Genomic DNA, 14,109 nt, shown 5'->3' with positions numbered 1-14,109 from the left:
ACGTTCTCTCACTTCCTCAAAGGCATTCAATCTAATAAGATATAACGTTGAATCTTTATTAAGCAAAATTATAAGAAAAAGAGTTGAACTGTATATCATATGTTGATGAAAGTTAGACATCCAGGTAGTAAGATACGCCAAAAATAATTACTCAAGCAACTGGATAAAGTTTTGAAACAGTCAGACATTTCAGACAGCATCCACTGTCTTTCGTCAGTGACTGACAGTGGATGCTGTCTGAAACGTCTGACTGACTGTTTCAAAACTTTATCCAGTTGCTTGAGTAATCATTTTTGGTGTATATCATATGTTTTCAAATTACAGAACAACTTTTACTTTGACTAAAGTTTGAGTTTGAGCAAGTTTTTTAACTGAACAATGTTATTTTCTCCATTCGCTGGTATTGCCCTAGCAATAACATGGGCGTACAAAAATGTTGACCAGGTTCAATATATTGGGCATGACCTGGAAAACTTGTGGGTGTTTACCCAATACTGAAGAGTCCAGGTACAGTTGTGTACAATCCTGCGCCTCTATTTGAACAATATCGGCAACTTTTCATTCGCGTTGCCATGCCTATCGTACATGTCCAACACCTACAAGTACGTGTGTCTCAGACGGTTGCAAACGTCCACACCTTGGCGGAAGTTCCTAGTCGTGATTACGCCCAGTTGAAGACAATACACCCTGTTATAAAGACAGTTCGTTAGTTAGTCACCTGTGACGGAGAGTTTTTAATTAAGACTGGTGATGAATTGGTCCAAATCCTTTCAACCCAGACGGTGATTAATGTCCTAAACCTCACCTGGACGATACCTGGTGCACCCAAGGACAACCGGCGACAAAATCAACCATCGTAAACAACAGAAAGACATTTCATTTTCACTTCATCCCTCCTCTGGAGGGTATAAATTAAGGAAAATCCTACAGAGAGTTACAACTGCAGTTGCACGATTAGAAAACGTCACTCAAAGTCAGACTTTTATAGCAAATGATTTCTGAATGACAGCGTTTGACGCGGTTCACACGCACGCTACCATATACACATCTTCAACAGACCAGAAAACAACAGAAATGCTACGAGTAGTCTGTTCAAAATAAAAACATTGGTGAAACTTAGACACCCTTCAAACATCTGAAAAAAAAGTTTTCCTACAAAACATTTACACAATACATTAACACCTTCCTCTATGAAAAATAAGACAGCGATAGACACAGAAATAGCTCCTTACATTGCAATGATCGTACAAGACGTATATGTAGGCCTTTCTATAAAATATAACAAGGACATGTCCTGTTTTCTAACTTCATTGGGCCTGCAAAGCAATCCACAAAAGTAATTCCAAGGTACATGTACCTGTGTAGTAGCCATTCAATCAATGACTTTTCTAGTCCATGTTATCAAGATCTTTATCACAAAGATTTCTATGAAGATCTGGAGGCCTCTTACGATGGCATACTGACCCACTGTTGAGAAGACAGCCCTCACCATATTGTAAACAGAAGAGTTATTTTCAGATCATTGTGTCGAATCATTATTCTCCACCTCTTACATGTTGTTGCCGCCAAGTTGCCAATTACAGGCAAACCCGCCACACAATAGAAAATATTACCCCCACTCCAGTAGTCGCACCTCGGTGGTTAGAAAACACACTCGGTAAAACAAATCTCTCATAGGGGATTAGCACAAGTGGTGGGTACAGGTGTCGACCCTACTTCAGCAGAGCGGGGAAACACTGATGCAAACAGATAGACCTGTGCTGTATCACTCTGTCACATCAAAACTGAGCCACCCTCACACTTCACCACACAAGGCAAGGAGCTGGAAGAAGAAGAAAAAACATCTGAAGTCGCTTACCAGGTTTTGAGGCTTCGCTGCGAGAGGACACACCACGGTAGGTTTTCCCCCTGGCACCCTCAGATGGCCACCATTACTAAGGACAAATTTCCCAGACTGTTGGAAGGCTCCACCGCAAACAACAGCGCATTCCACATACCACCGAACTCCCTCCGCCAGAGAGCAACTACCCGCTCCTGCTGGGCGCCCATTGGCACCTTCCACCCTGCACAAGTCTTTCCATCTGTGCCCTTCGACCCCAATACTGTAACAAATACCCGCGACCTCTGACCCGCGGGTGCCAGCCAGGCAGGAAAGTCTACTCGGTAGGCGAGAGGGGAAGCCATGCGTGGCAAATTCATTTCAGCTCACTGGCCTCTGGTGGTTGGAATAAAGAATAGACAAAAGACAAAATGGGCCTGCACACGGAGCGTTTTAATATGCCAGGGGCTACAAAACACAAATGTTGCCATCGTCCACGATTCACACGTTTCTAGTTCCACCCAAGCCGCAAACGGAAGTGCAAAGACTCTCCGGTGTTCACAACAATGCCGGGATTGACCCAACAGAAGTTTATATTTGAGGCTTAAAACTCCTGATAGAATGATAAGAGTCAAAGGGACAAATGGGGCAATGCACACGGGGTATGCACCGTGCCCCCGGGCTACACACTCTGAGAGTTGTTTGGGAAGATAAACATTGTTGGCAAAACATCTATACCTCCGCAACAGTCGCCTCGTGTGTGGAATCAGGACAAACCTTTCCTGATCCTGTCAACTGTAGAATGTGGGGAGTCGTCTGGTAAATGTGTCCAAGTGTGTTATAAAAGTCTGGGGACATACACATCTCACAAAAAAATTTTAAAAATGCTGACAAATCATGCAAATGTTATAAAAAAAACTATTGAACTGGGTCAAGAGACACTTGAGGATCACCATTTGAGGATTTTCATGCTTTCTCTCTTTCTCGAAGATTGACAAACAATGAAAGTCTTCTAACATTTACATAATCTAAGATATTTAAAAAAACATTTCTTCAAAACCAGAACTTTTTCCCTTCTGTGTACACCAACAAGCATTGAAACAAAGGCAGAATACCTACTTGAGTCAGCTGACATGTAAACAATCAATCAAAAACCTTTATATTGCAGATTCTATCATAATTTTACATGATCAAACTTTTTTCAAACATCTAGTCCTGCTTTCAAAACTACAACCTCTTTTTTCTACTGTATACACCACCAAGCATTGGAAAAAAAACAGCATACCTACTTGAATCAGGCGACATCAGTAAATCGACTACCTTTGATTTGACCATATCTTATACACATAAACACAGTTTTATAGAGCTGAGGTTGTGGGAGATTTGCACAGATCCAGGGACAGGGAACAGACAATAGTGCTACTGTGGCCTGCACACCGCCCTCCCCGCAGACCGTACCTAATACCTTACAGGTGTGAGGGTCCCACACAACATAATGAATTAGGGACGCATTCCTCAAGCTTCAACCCACGTTATCATCAAGACTGAACCAAGAAGACGGCAGGAGTAACAAATCTTACATTTACATTCCTGTACTTTACATGGGAACTGTACAGTAAGTAGATATAAGGAGCGGTCTAAACTGGAAGAACATCCTATCTGACTTCTCTACTCTACTCTACTTTAGAGCCAAGAGCAGGAATACAGCTAACATAATTTAGCGACCTAAATTGGAAGATGACCTTCCTACCTGGCCGAAAGAATCTACTCTACTCTACTCATACAGAGAGCAATGAGCTTCATGGTTCATGACTTACAATACTATGTTTGAAAAAAAATAAAAAAATTTATCACTTGGTATTTATTGGCACTTGCACAAGAACTCGGGGTGACTATCAACTTAATTTTGAACTATCACAGTATTAGACCAAAAAGTTGTACTGTTGTTAGTATTAGTTGTGTCCACTACGCTGAGGCCATGAATATGCTATCAATAAATTTACTAACATTCGATATTATTGTTACAAATTTACTCTTCAAAACATGGTTCGAATTGTTGCCTTTCTCTAGAGGCAAACAAAGTAGAAAACATCAGTTCTTGGGAGGGTAAAAAGATTTTTCCACCCCACATAGTAGTCTTCTTATGGGGAACAGTTAAGTTTTTCTTTTGCACACCTGTTGATTTTCCTGTAGCAAAGGCAATATGGTACACTATTTTGGCATAGGATAAAGGAACTCTGTCATCATATCTATACTTTCAAGCATGAGTCAGCTTCAAGACTACCAGAGTGATTTACACCAGTACAAGTGAATCACCATGTAAAACTTCATCCCTGCGTTCTCCAGCCTGTTTAGTTTTCATGTTGGGCCGTCTCTGTCAGAGTTGATCAGCCAATCACATTTGTTTCAGAGGAAAGCATGCTGGTAATCCTTGTTAGAGATGGGATTTAAATCATCGTGACACGCACATAAATACCACTTGTCTTACTGTCACAAAGTAACAACAATGCGGTAAATTACACATGTCCTGCACTGGGCATTAACCTTGACAGGATTTAACATTTCATTAGTTACAGAAACAAGTTAGTAAGTTACAAAATGATGTCATATTTCAAGCAGAACTTGATTCTAGAGTAAATGTATTGTTTTTACTACATTATCACTTTTCCAAGCACAAGACAGTTGACTAGAAATATCCTCTTTCAACTAGTTTCCTCAACAAGCGTAGACAAGTTTTTATCAGAGACACCCAACCCCACGAAAACAACAGTCCAGGGTCTAACATTCCTTCTCACCAACATTGAGGTTGTAAGCCAGCTTTATCATTCAACTCCACATTGTCACAACAGACACTAGCAGCTACGGGGGCCCAAACCTACACAACTTCTTTCTGACATCAAAAACTATCTACCACCAAAAAATCAAGACCATAAACAGTCTATGACAATAGATACAAAACACTGACGCTTTGCTGCAGTACCATAGCTACCAGGATGCCCATAATCAACCTCCCCAACACCTACCAACGTACCAAATATCATCACAATCCATCCAGGGGTACATAAGCTATGCTGACCAAAAATATACAGAGACTCAAACAATACCTTCATTTTGTTTCAAAACAAGAAAGCAACAAAGAAAACCCTAAAGACCTCCTCTACAGCTACAAAAGTGTATACTCCATACCCTGCTACAGGCCTTGATCTAAATCCTATCAAAATACAACACATCTGACCATCATGACAGTCTACCTGGCCTAAGAATGTACTCTTCTCTTGTCTACTCTGACGTGAGCTCTACCAACTTGACAACAGAGACAAAGAAAACCCCAAGAGCTCCTCCACAGCTCCACAACTGTATCCCCCCAACCCTGCTACAGGCCTTGCCCCTAACTCCTATCATATCTACCTGGCCTAAGACTCTACTCTTCTCTTGTCTACTCTGAGTAGATATAAAAACAATGTAACAAACAAATGCATGGTAGCAAAGAAAACCCCAAGAAAACCCCAAGAGCCCCTCCACAGCTCCACAACTGTATCCTCCCAACCCTGCTCCAGCCTTGCCCCTAACTCCTATCAAAATACCATTAATCTCCCCACCCTACAGCACAGATTGTTTTCCTTTCTCCCCGTAGCATCTCTCCCAGACATCTCCCCTGTTATTGTAACATTTCCCTGCCTGTGGAAGTGATTATTGTGGAGCCATGGAGACTGGCGAGGCCGTAAACTAGCCTGCTCCTAACGTGGACTTGATAAGGTGCACAGATCTGGGGCAGCGATACGAACTTGAACTTCCAGCGGGGTCAGCCCCGCAGCAGGGCATTGTGGGAAGGGGAGGTTACATGACCCAGCTGGCTGCTGGGGTGATCATGTGACAGGGATGGGTTTTGTCAAGTGGGCTGACAGACAAACATACCACAGTAACCAGTACTCTGTACTGTACAGAAACACTGAAGGGGACCTCAGGAATCCACACTGACACAGTAGCACAACAATTCAGTAGGTAGTTCACTGTACCACAAAACGTTAAAGAGCGAAACATACCAGTCACCAGTACACTGTACTGTACAGAAACACTGAACAGGACCTCAGGAATCCACACTGGGTCTTACTTATAAGTAGCACAACAATTTAGCTGGTAGTTCACTGTACCACAAAAGTAGATTTTGAGGTGAACATTCAAGGTGAGCATTCAAAAATTAAAAATACTTGACAAAGATTTTGTGCTCAAAAGGTAGCTGTATTGTATGTATATAACAAAAAAGGATGTATACAAGACCAACTGTAAGTCTTGTTCATGATGTGGCAAGTCTACTAAAATATTGGGGGTTTTTTTCAAACATTCAACTTGCAAAGTTTAACAATTCTTTAAAAACATACTTGACAATATCAGTATTTTAATTGGCATTTGTAGCATTCTGATTATATATCATTTTTATAACAGAAAACCGTTTTTGGTGTACATTGTGCGACCCCTCCGGCTGACTAGCTAACAGGACTGATCAAAATAAATTACAACAAAAATACTGAAAAGTTTATACCTCACTGCCTTTTCTGCAATGGCAAGCACAACTTAATACAGTACATTGCAGGAAAGTACCCACTTCTTACCTAATATATAGAGTTTTGGAGTACATAAAAAGTTAACTACCTGTTGCATCTCCTCAATCAAAAGTTCAACACAAGTCAGTGATCATAAATGTGACAGATACACAGATACAGGGCCTGTGAAGTACATAAAACATTAACTACTAATCCAAACTTCACTTTCATGACAACAAACTCCACCGTATCAGACACAGATGCAATCATCTCTGTCTGCCAAGTCAATCAGAACCCACGACCTTCCCTTCCACAGTTAATCATGCATGTAAAGTGTTCAATTCAACCCCAACTCTCCACTCAGCACCCAAGATGATCATAATAAATAATGACAACAAATTATGCCCTCTAACATAAGTCACCGAACCCTCATTATGTGACAAGACTGGTTTTCAAATCAGAGGGACACATAAAAAGACCAATAGTAAATCTTCATGGCACCAGGCACTTTGGTTTTGAATAATTAGAACAAGTTTGCAGCCCAGGCACTGAGGATTCCAAGACAACTCGGCCCCTGGGACAACTCGGCCCCTAGTCAATCAGGACAACTCGGCCCCTAGGCCGGGACAACTCGGCCCCTAGGTCGGGACAACTCGGCACCTTACTTACTGAGCACATGATATGTGTATGTTTGAAGAAGATTGGTAATGTTGTCGATGTTTATATATAGCTAGAACCCTCACTACTATAATTTTAACTTCTTATTTTTTGTGCTCGGCGGGAATTCTATTGCGGCGGCGTACTTTGGGGGTGCGCCAGCGGGGCCAATCGCCTTGTCGCCCGCCGAGTCCGCCCGAGTCGCCCCGCTAGTCTAAAGCGATACTAAAGACTACTGGCTTGAATCACATAGATTATGAAACTAAATGACATTATGAAGCTGAAGCATATAATTAACTGTTTGGTCTTCGGAACATGTTTTGTCGATCATATGCAACGTTTTCGCTCACTTTCGCTTCGGCCGCGGGTAGGAACAATGGCGGATTTCCCAAACAAGCTATACCATAATGCACCGCAAGTCAGGAAATACGTAATACCTAAAGCTAATCTCCAAGCAGATCACACGGCGGCAAAATAAAAATAAATTATAAGGGATGATATTGGCAAAGGGATAATATTTGCCAAGGAAGTTTGGTCGCCAGAGGGTTTTATTTGCGGGCAAATTATTAACTTCACCGTGGACTTACTCTACTGGCCAATTATTTTTTTTTTCCAAATTCTACGACCCATACGCCCTTAGAGGTCCTTAGAGGTAGACCCATACGCTGGTAGAGGTTTTCTGTAATGTGTGGGATTTGTTATGTTTTCCTTTCGTCTGAATAAATCATAGGCTATTATCTCCCTATAATCTCCCTTGTTATCATCAATTTCGCCACTTCCTAGCTTTGCCACTTTCTTACATTTCTACACGTTTGTTTTTTCAGGTAATTTTACCGTGAGACTGGAAGAAAGGACCATTAGGCCTACTTGATATAATCTTTGTTCCAGATGCGTTGACGTTGAAAAATGAAATATGTGTTGTTGGGTTACCAAGTGTTTCTGTTTTTTTGTCATTAAACTTATTGTCAACTTTCGTTTTGTTTGAAGTTTTGAACGAAGACATTTGTTTCGCCTACTTGATATAATCTTTGTTCCAGATACGTTGACGTTGAAATATGTGTTTTTGTTGGGTTACCAAGTGTTTCTGTTAATTTCTGGTTATTAAACTTATTGTCAACTTTCGTTCTTTTCTAACACCTCGGGTTCTGACGCGTTTTGTTTCGTTTGAAGTTTTGAACGAAGACATTTGTTTCGCCTACTTAATACCGTACTAACCGTTACTAACAGAAATCCAGTCACAGCAAACGTACATTAGCAAACATAAACAAATTTATTCACAATGCAAAATGTTAAGAAAGATATTTAGACCAAGAGCATAAGCATAAGCAAATGGCAACAACTATTTACAAATCGGGTCTTTACATTTCTTGTTGAAGGTAAAGAAACCTAGTCAAAGTTATTTCAGAAATAGCACAATCCATTAAAAAATTATATTACGAAAAATGGCAACAACTATTTACAAATCGGGTCTTTACATTTCTTGTTGAAGGTAAAGAAACCTAGTCAAAGTTATTTCAGAAATAGCACAATCCATTAAAAAATTATATTACGAAAAATGGCAACAACTATTTACAAATCGGGTCTTCACATTTCTTGTTGAAGGTAAAGAAACCTAGTCAAAGTTATTTCAGAAATAGCACAATCCATTAAAAAATTATATTACGAAAAATGGCAACAACTATTTACAAATCGGGTCTTCACATTTCTTGTTGAAGGTAAAGAAACCTAGTCAAAGTTATTTCAGAAATGGCACAATCCATGAAAAAAATATATCACGAAAAATGGCAACAATTATTTACAAATTGGTCTTTACATGGTAAAAAAGGGTGACAACATGCGATAAAATGATAAATTGATTTCTTGCTAAAATACAAAAATCTAGTTACAAAGTTATCTTAGAAATGACACAATTCGTTAAAAAAAGCAACTAAAGTTACAAAGTTACTGTTCAGAAAAATATGCCGCTTATTTACAATAAAAGAGTTGGAAAAAGGTGCCAAAACAATTGACATGAAAAGTCCGAACGTCTTAGTCGCACTTACACTGTCTTACTCTTCACTAACATATCTAACAACTGGCCCGTATATCTTGGCACAGGTGACGAGAAGGTCCTTTGCCGACTTCTCCCCGTTGGCGAACTTCTGCCACGCTCTGAAGAGGCTCCCTTGAAGGTTCCTGTACGTTGTCCGCTGGTAGCGACGGAGCTCCCCCTCGCAGACCTGACGCGCTTGGACCCGTACCAGTCGGGCCTCGCGGTGTAGCAGGTCCACGAGGAGATACAGAGGTAAGGCAGACTTCTTGGCCTTCAAGTTCAGCCTGGTGTGCCAACCCTCCACGTCATTGTTAGTCCGAACAGACTGTTTGTAGACAGACCAACGACGTGGAGACCAGACTGAACTCTCAATCCAAGTGCTCTGCACATACCTCGCGAGCTCCGTCAGCGCTCCTCTGGACGTCTCGTACAGGGCTTCAAAGGCTGGGACGATGGCCTCTGCTGGCAGGAACGGCAGGGCCAGCAGACGCCGCAGCCATCGATGAACCTGTTCGTCCTCGGAGTAGGACACCTGGAGACCAAGTTTCTGTGCCTTCTTCCACACCGTTTGGCACCAGTGGAAGACACAGCCCTTAATCTGGACGTCCGGGAACGCCAGCGGCAGGGCCTGCCACATTCCCATCTCGAAGTCGAGGACGCACTCTACCATCTCAGCACGGGTCGGCAGGCTGGCCTTGATGTGGGCCAGCACGGCTTGGTAGTCCGCCTTCTTTCTCCTCGACATCAAGGCAAAGGCGAGGGGAACCTACAGCGGGCAGAAGAGCAGAAGGAACAGAATAGTCAATCAAAAGTACCATTCAAAAGATAGTCACACTGTTGATCAAACGAAAGGAACAATTTATCTAACTAATCAAGAAACTTATTTACAATTCGGGTCTTAATGGCAAATAATTCGAAATTGGAAGAAAATTACGAAACATCAAAAAGGTGACAACATGCAAAAAAAAAGGAAAGTCTAAATTGAAATACAGGAATTTTCATTCTTACCTGCTTGATATCGTCGCCACTCCGCAGGAAGGCATGGATGGAGAACAGCTGGTAGAACGGCTCCCTCACGACCTTAAAGGTCCCGTCCAAATACAGGCGCCGCGCTTCCGACAGTAATTTCAGCTGGTACGGGGTAGCGAAGATCAGGTGCCTTGCCTTCTCCTGATTCCTCCCCCACAGCACCTCAATGTCCCCAATTAGAAAGTCGTCTGGGGTGTACTCGTCGGCCAGCTCGAAATCCAGATCCTGCGGCTCCGCAGGACGCATCTTCGCCTTTGCCCGGTTGACCCGCCGAAGGAGGGCTGCCTGGCTGGGCATTCCCGGCCGATCTCCTGCCTCCAACAGGACGTCGTCCACTAAGTTGGACGCCACGTCGAAAATCTGTTGGGGTGCCTTACTCCTGATTTCGACGCCAACTTGGGCCTTGAGTGTGGTGCCCAGCTCCGGGGTGTGGTTATGGTCATGTCGCCCAGGTTCAAATGTCTCTCCAGACTGGATCATGGTGGCCCGACAGTCTACGTTTTTCTTGTACCGCTTACTGCACCGCCAGTAGACTTTCCCTCCTTCCCTCTTCTTTTCTGTGTAGCTGTACCCAATGCTACTGAAAAGCATGTCTCCCCCTCTCTGTGACGACTCCGCCACAATGGTGTAGGTCATCCGGTGGGTCTGGGTTGTGTCCGGGTCGGTTTCCATCATTTCATCCGCCGGATGCTGGCAGGACCGCTCCTGTATCTCGACCACCGGGGCGATGCTGTCGTGGCTGAAGTCAGGTAGGCTATCCTCATCCTCCTGCAGCTCATCCTCACGGTCAGGGGGCGGACCGTACGGGGCGCTCAAGTCCTCGGTACGGTAGCTTCCATCCTCCTCCTGCAGCTCATCCTCACGGTCAGGGGGCGGACCGTACGGAGCGCTCAAGTCCTCGGTACGGTAGCTTCCGTCCAGCTGGTCGGACACGCGGGTGCTCTCGCCAGAAGGTGGGCTGAGTAGGATACTGGGCTCGTCCACCTGCATTGGTTCTGATGGGGTGGTGCAGTCCTTACAATGCCAGGACTCCAGCACTACCTTCTCGTGCACCACCTGCCAGTAGACCTTTTGGGTGATTTCTGAAACAGAACATAAAGTTTGATGTTAGATGATGACCCTTTCCTTGAAAGTCTGTCAGAAACAAAAAAAACACTACATGTCAATCCAATTCAATCAAAAGTTCAATTGAAAACCCCAGCAACGTTAACCTTCCGATGTCGGGGGCTTTGTGGAAATTATGGCATAATATAATAATATTATGGAAGACCTTACCTTTTTGACAAGTCCGGTGCTGCCACCTGTTGCAGTTGTCACACTGCAGGGCCTCCTGTTTTGGTCTCACGTTGGTCTTGCACACAACACATGGATAGACGGTCGCCATGGCTGTTACTAGTACTATGAACTGAACGGACATTGCACTGACTTTCTTATATACCCCCTTTCGAAGTTGTCTGTTTCAGATGACAAAGAAATGCGGTCTCTATTGAAAATCATGTTGATTGCTGACGCGCTGGTACCACGCGAGCGGCGGTAACACCTCTTTCACAAGCAACCGCGACCAAGCCGTGATTTATTGAAAAGGTGTTAGACGGCTAAAAAGCACCAAAAAGACCGTCTCTTTCGAAAATCAAGTTGATTGCTGACGCGCCAGTAGTTCGCGAGCGGCGGTAACACCTCTTTCAACAACGACCGTGACCAAGCCGTGATGTATTGAAAATCAACTTGATTGCAGACGCGCTATGGAAAGGTGTCAAGGTGTTAATCGGCTTGAAAATCACGTTGCATTTGTATGGCTTGTACACTTTCATACGTCAAAGAGTCGTATTGTAGAATCTTGTGGGCAAAAACTTCAAATAAATGTTAGTAATAATTTGAAAAATCTACATTCATATTAACATTTGTAACTTATTTGTTACTTATTTTCAACACATTTCCGTAATTTTGTTACATTTCCATCATTAGTATACAACGATAAACACAAAACGTGCAAAATCTAGTTCATTTACATATTAACCTGCTTTTCCGCTGTATTGCATAGTATTCGAATAGTATGATAAAAGTGTAGTTCGCTGTCAACGATATAGCTGGAGATCACTGGTTTAATAGGAGATGTGACGCACCAAATTTCATACGTAGGGCATTCGAATAGTATGATAAAAGTGTAGTTCGCTGTCAACGATATAGCTGGAGATCACTGGTTTAATAGGAGATGTGACGCACCAAATTTCATACGTATGGCATTCGAATAGTATGATAAAAGTGTAGTTCGCTGTCAACGATTTAATAGGAGGTGTGACGCACCAAATTTCATACGTAGGGCATTCGAATAGTATGATAAAAGTGTAGTTCGCTGTCAACGATATAGCTGGAGATCACTGGTTTGATAGGAGATGTGACGCACCAAATTTCATACGTAGGGCATTCGAATAGTATGATAAAAGTGTAGTTCGCTGTCAACGATATAGCTGGAGATCACTGGTTTAATAGGAGATGTGACGCACCAAATTTCATACGTATGGCATTCGAATAGTATGATAAAAGTGTAGTTCGCTGTCAACGATTTAATAGGAGGTGTGACGCACCAAATTTCATACGTAGGGCATTCGAATAGTATGATAAAAGTGTAGTTCGCTGTCAACGATATAGCTGGAGATCACTGATTTAATAGGAGATGCGATGCACCAAATGTCATACGTCTGACCAGATTTCATACATTTGGCATTCAAATAGTATGAAACTATGATAAAGTGTAGTTCGCTGTCGACAGTATATAGTTTTCACTTTTGGAACTTGATGGAACCGTAGCAAAAAACTGCCGCGCAAAGGATGACGGTATAGCTTGATCCGCCATTTTGTTCCTAGTGAACGCTACCCGCCGAAGAGAAAGTTAGCCAAATCGTTGCACATTATCGCTTCTACACTGGCATATGGGCAGTAGTTGGCAGGAAAGCACATAGAGGGAAAATGTCTGATGATTACATAGTCATTAACGCACGTTGGACACCGGTGTATTGGATTTTTTGTTTGCCTACGAACCGGACCGCACATGAGATTTGTGACCGAGCTTTATTTAGAGATCTTTAGAGACAAATCATGTTCACAAAGACCAAGTAGTTAACTAAATGCTTGTAGTTTAATGTCATGTAGTTTCAAATTGCAATGTAAGCCAGTAGTCTTTAGTATCGCTTTAGACTAGCGGGGCGACTCGGGCGGACTCGGCGGGCGACATGGCGATTGGCCCCGATTGGCCCCGCTGGCGCACCCCTAGAGTACGCCGGCGCTATACTGGAATTCCTGCCGAGCAAGAAAAAAAGTTAAATTTATAGTAGTGAGGGTTCTAGCTATATATATAGATCGATATCATTACCAATCTTCTTCAAACATACACATATTTTGTGCTCAGTAAGTAAGGTGCCGAGTTGTCCCGACCTAGGGGCCGAGTTGTCCCGGCCTAGGGGCCGAGTTGTCCTGATTGACTAGGGGCCGAGTTGTCCCAGGGGCCGAGTTGTCCTGATACCGGCACTGAGCCCTCATATGACTGGTTTTCCAAATAAAGTATAGGACTGTACACACAAAAAGAGTAACAGCAAATCTTCTAATCACATTTTCAGAAGGCATGAGGTACACTTGGATTTGGTTTTGAAGCAGTAGAACGAAGTTTGCAGCTCAGTAACCGAGCTCTCGTTATGTGACGAGACTGGTTTTGGTATAATTTTTGCGGGACCGCACACACAAAATGAGCAACAGCAAATCTTCCTGACACATTTCAGAAGGCATGAGGTACACTTGGTTTTGAAAGAGTTCTAACAAGTTTGCAGCCCGGTCTGCCATCCGACACCGGCAGAGCTGAACTCTGAGCCCGGGTTAACTACGGAGGTGAACAGATTTCTGCAGCCTTGTCTTCAAACTCGCGTTGCCGACACACACGCACTCTTTCACACGGACTCTCGCACCAGTTACCACCAGTAAACTTCTCCAACACCACTCCACGACATCATTCATAATTTATAGAGCCCTCTCGGGTAAAA

At 43.0% G+C, this 14,109-nt stretch overlaps 2 protein-coding genes across 3 annotated transcripts in view; both read right to left on the bottom strand.

The window, feature by feature from the left end:
* LOC136428997 (repulsive guidance molecule A-like) overlaps positions 1 to 14,109 on the bottom strand; it is a 104,744-nt gene that overhangs the window by 90,078 nt on the left and 557 nt on the right. Inside the window, exon 1 of one of the 2 annotated variants that reach the window (XM_066418873.1) lies at positions 1,859 to 2,089. The exons of the other annotated variant lie outside the window; for it this stretch is intronic. The gene's annotated coding sequence lies outside the window, so the exon portion shown is untranslated. Of the gene's footprint in view, positions 1 to 1,858; positions 2,090 to 14,109 lie in introns of those variants that run through there. 2 annotated transcript variants of the gene reach the window in all.
* On the bottom strand, positions 8,269 to 13,594 carry LOC136428996 (uncharacterized). Its single transcript, XM_066418867.1, has 3 exons — positions 11,354 to 13,594; positions 10,058 to 11,160; positions 8,269 to 9,815 (listed from the first exon to the last, which is right to left on the bottom strand). Exons 1-3 carry the CDS (start codon positions 11,493 to 11,495, stop codon positions 9,066 to 9,068), a joined length of 1,995 nt encoding a protein of 664 aa, XP_066274964.1. The 5' UTR covers positions 11,496 to 13,594; the 3' UTR covers positions 8,269 to 9,065.

The sequence above is a fragment of the Branchiostoma lanceolatum genome, chromosome 2 (assembly GCF_035083965.1).
Source record: "Branchiostoma lanceolatum isolate klBraLanc5 chromosome 2, klBraLanc5.hap2, whole genome shotgun sequence".
In the NCBI taxonomy this organism is placed as follows: domain Eukaryota; kingdom Metazoa; phylum Chordata; class Leptocardii; order Amphioxiformes; family Branchiostomatidae; genus Branchiostoma; species Branchiostoma lanceolatum.
The sequence above is the reverse complement of the archived record's forward strand: the minus strand, read 5'-3'. Positions and strand labels throughout refer to the sequence as shown.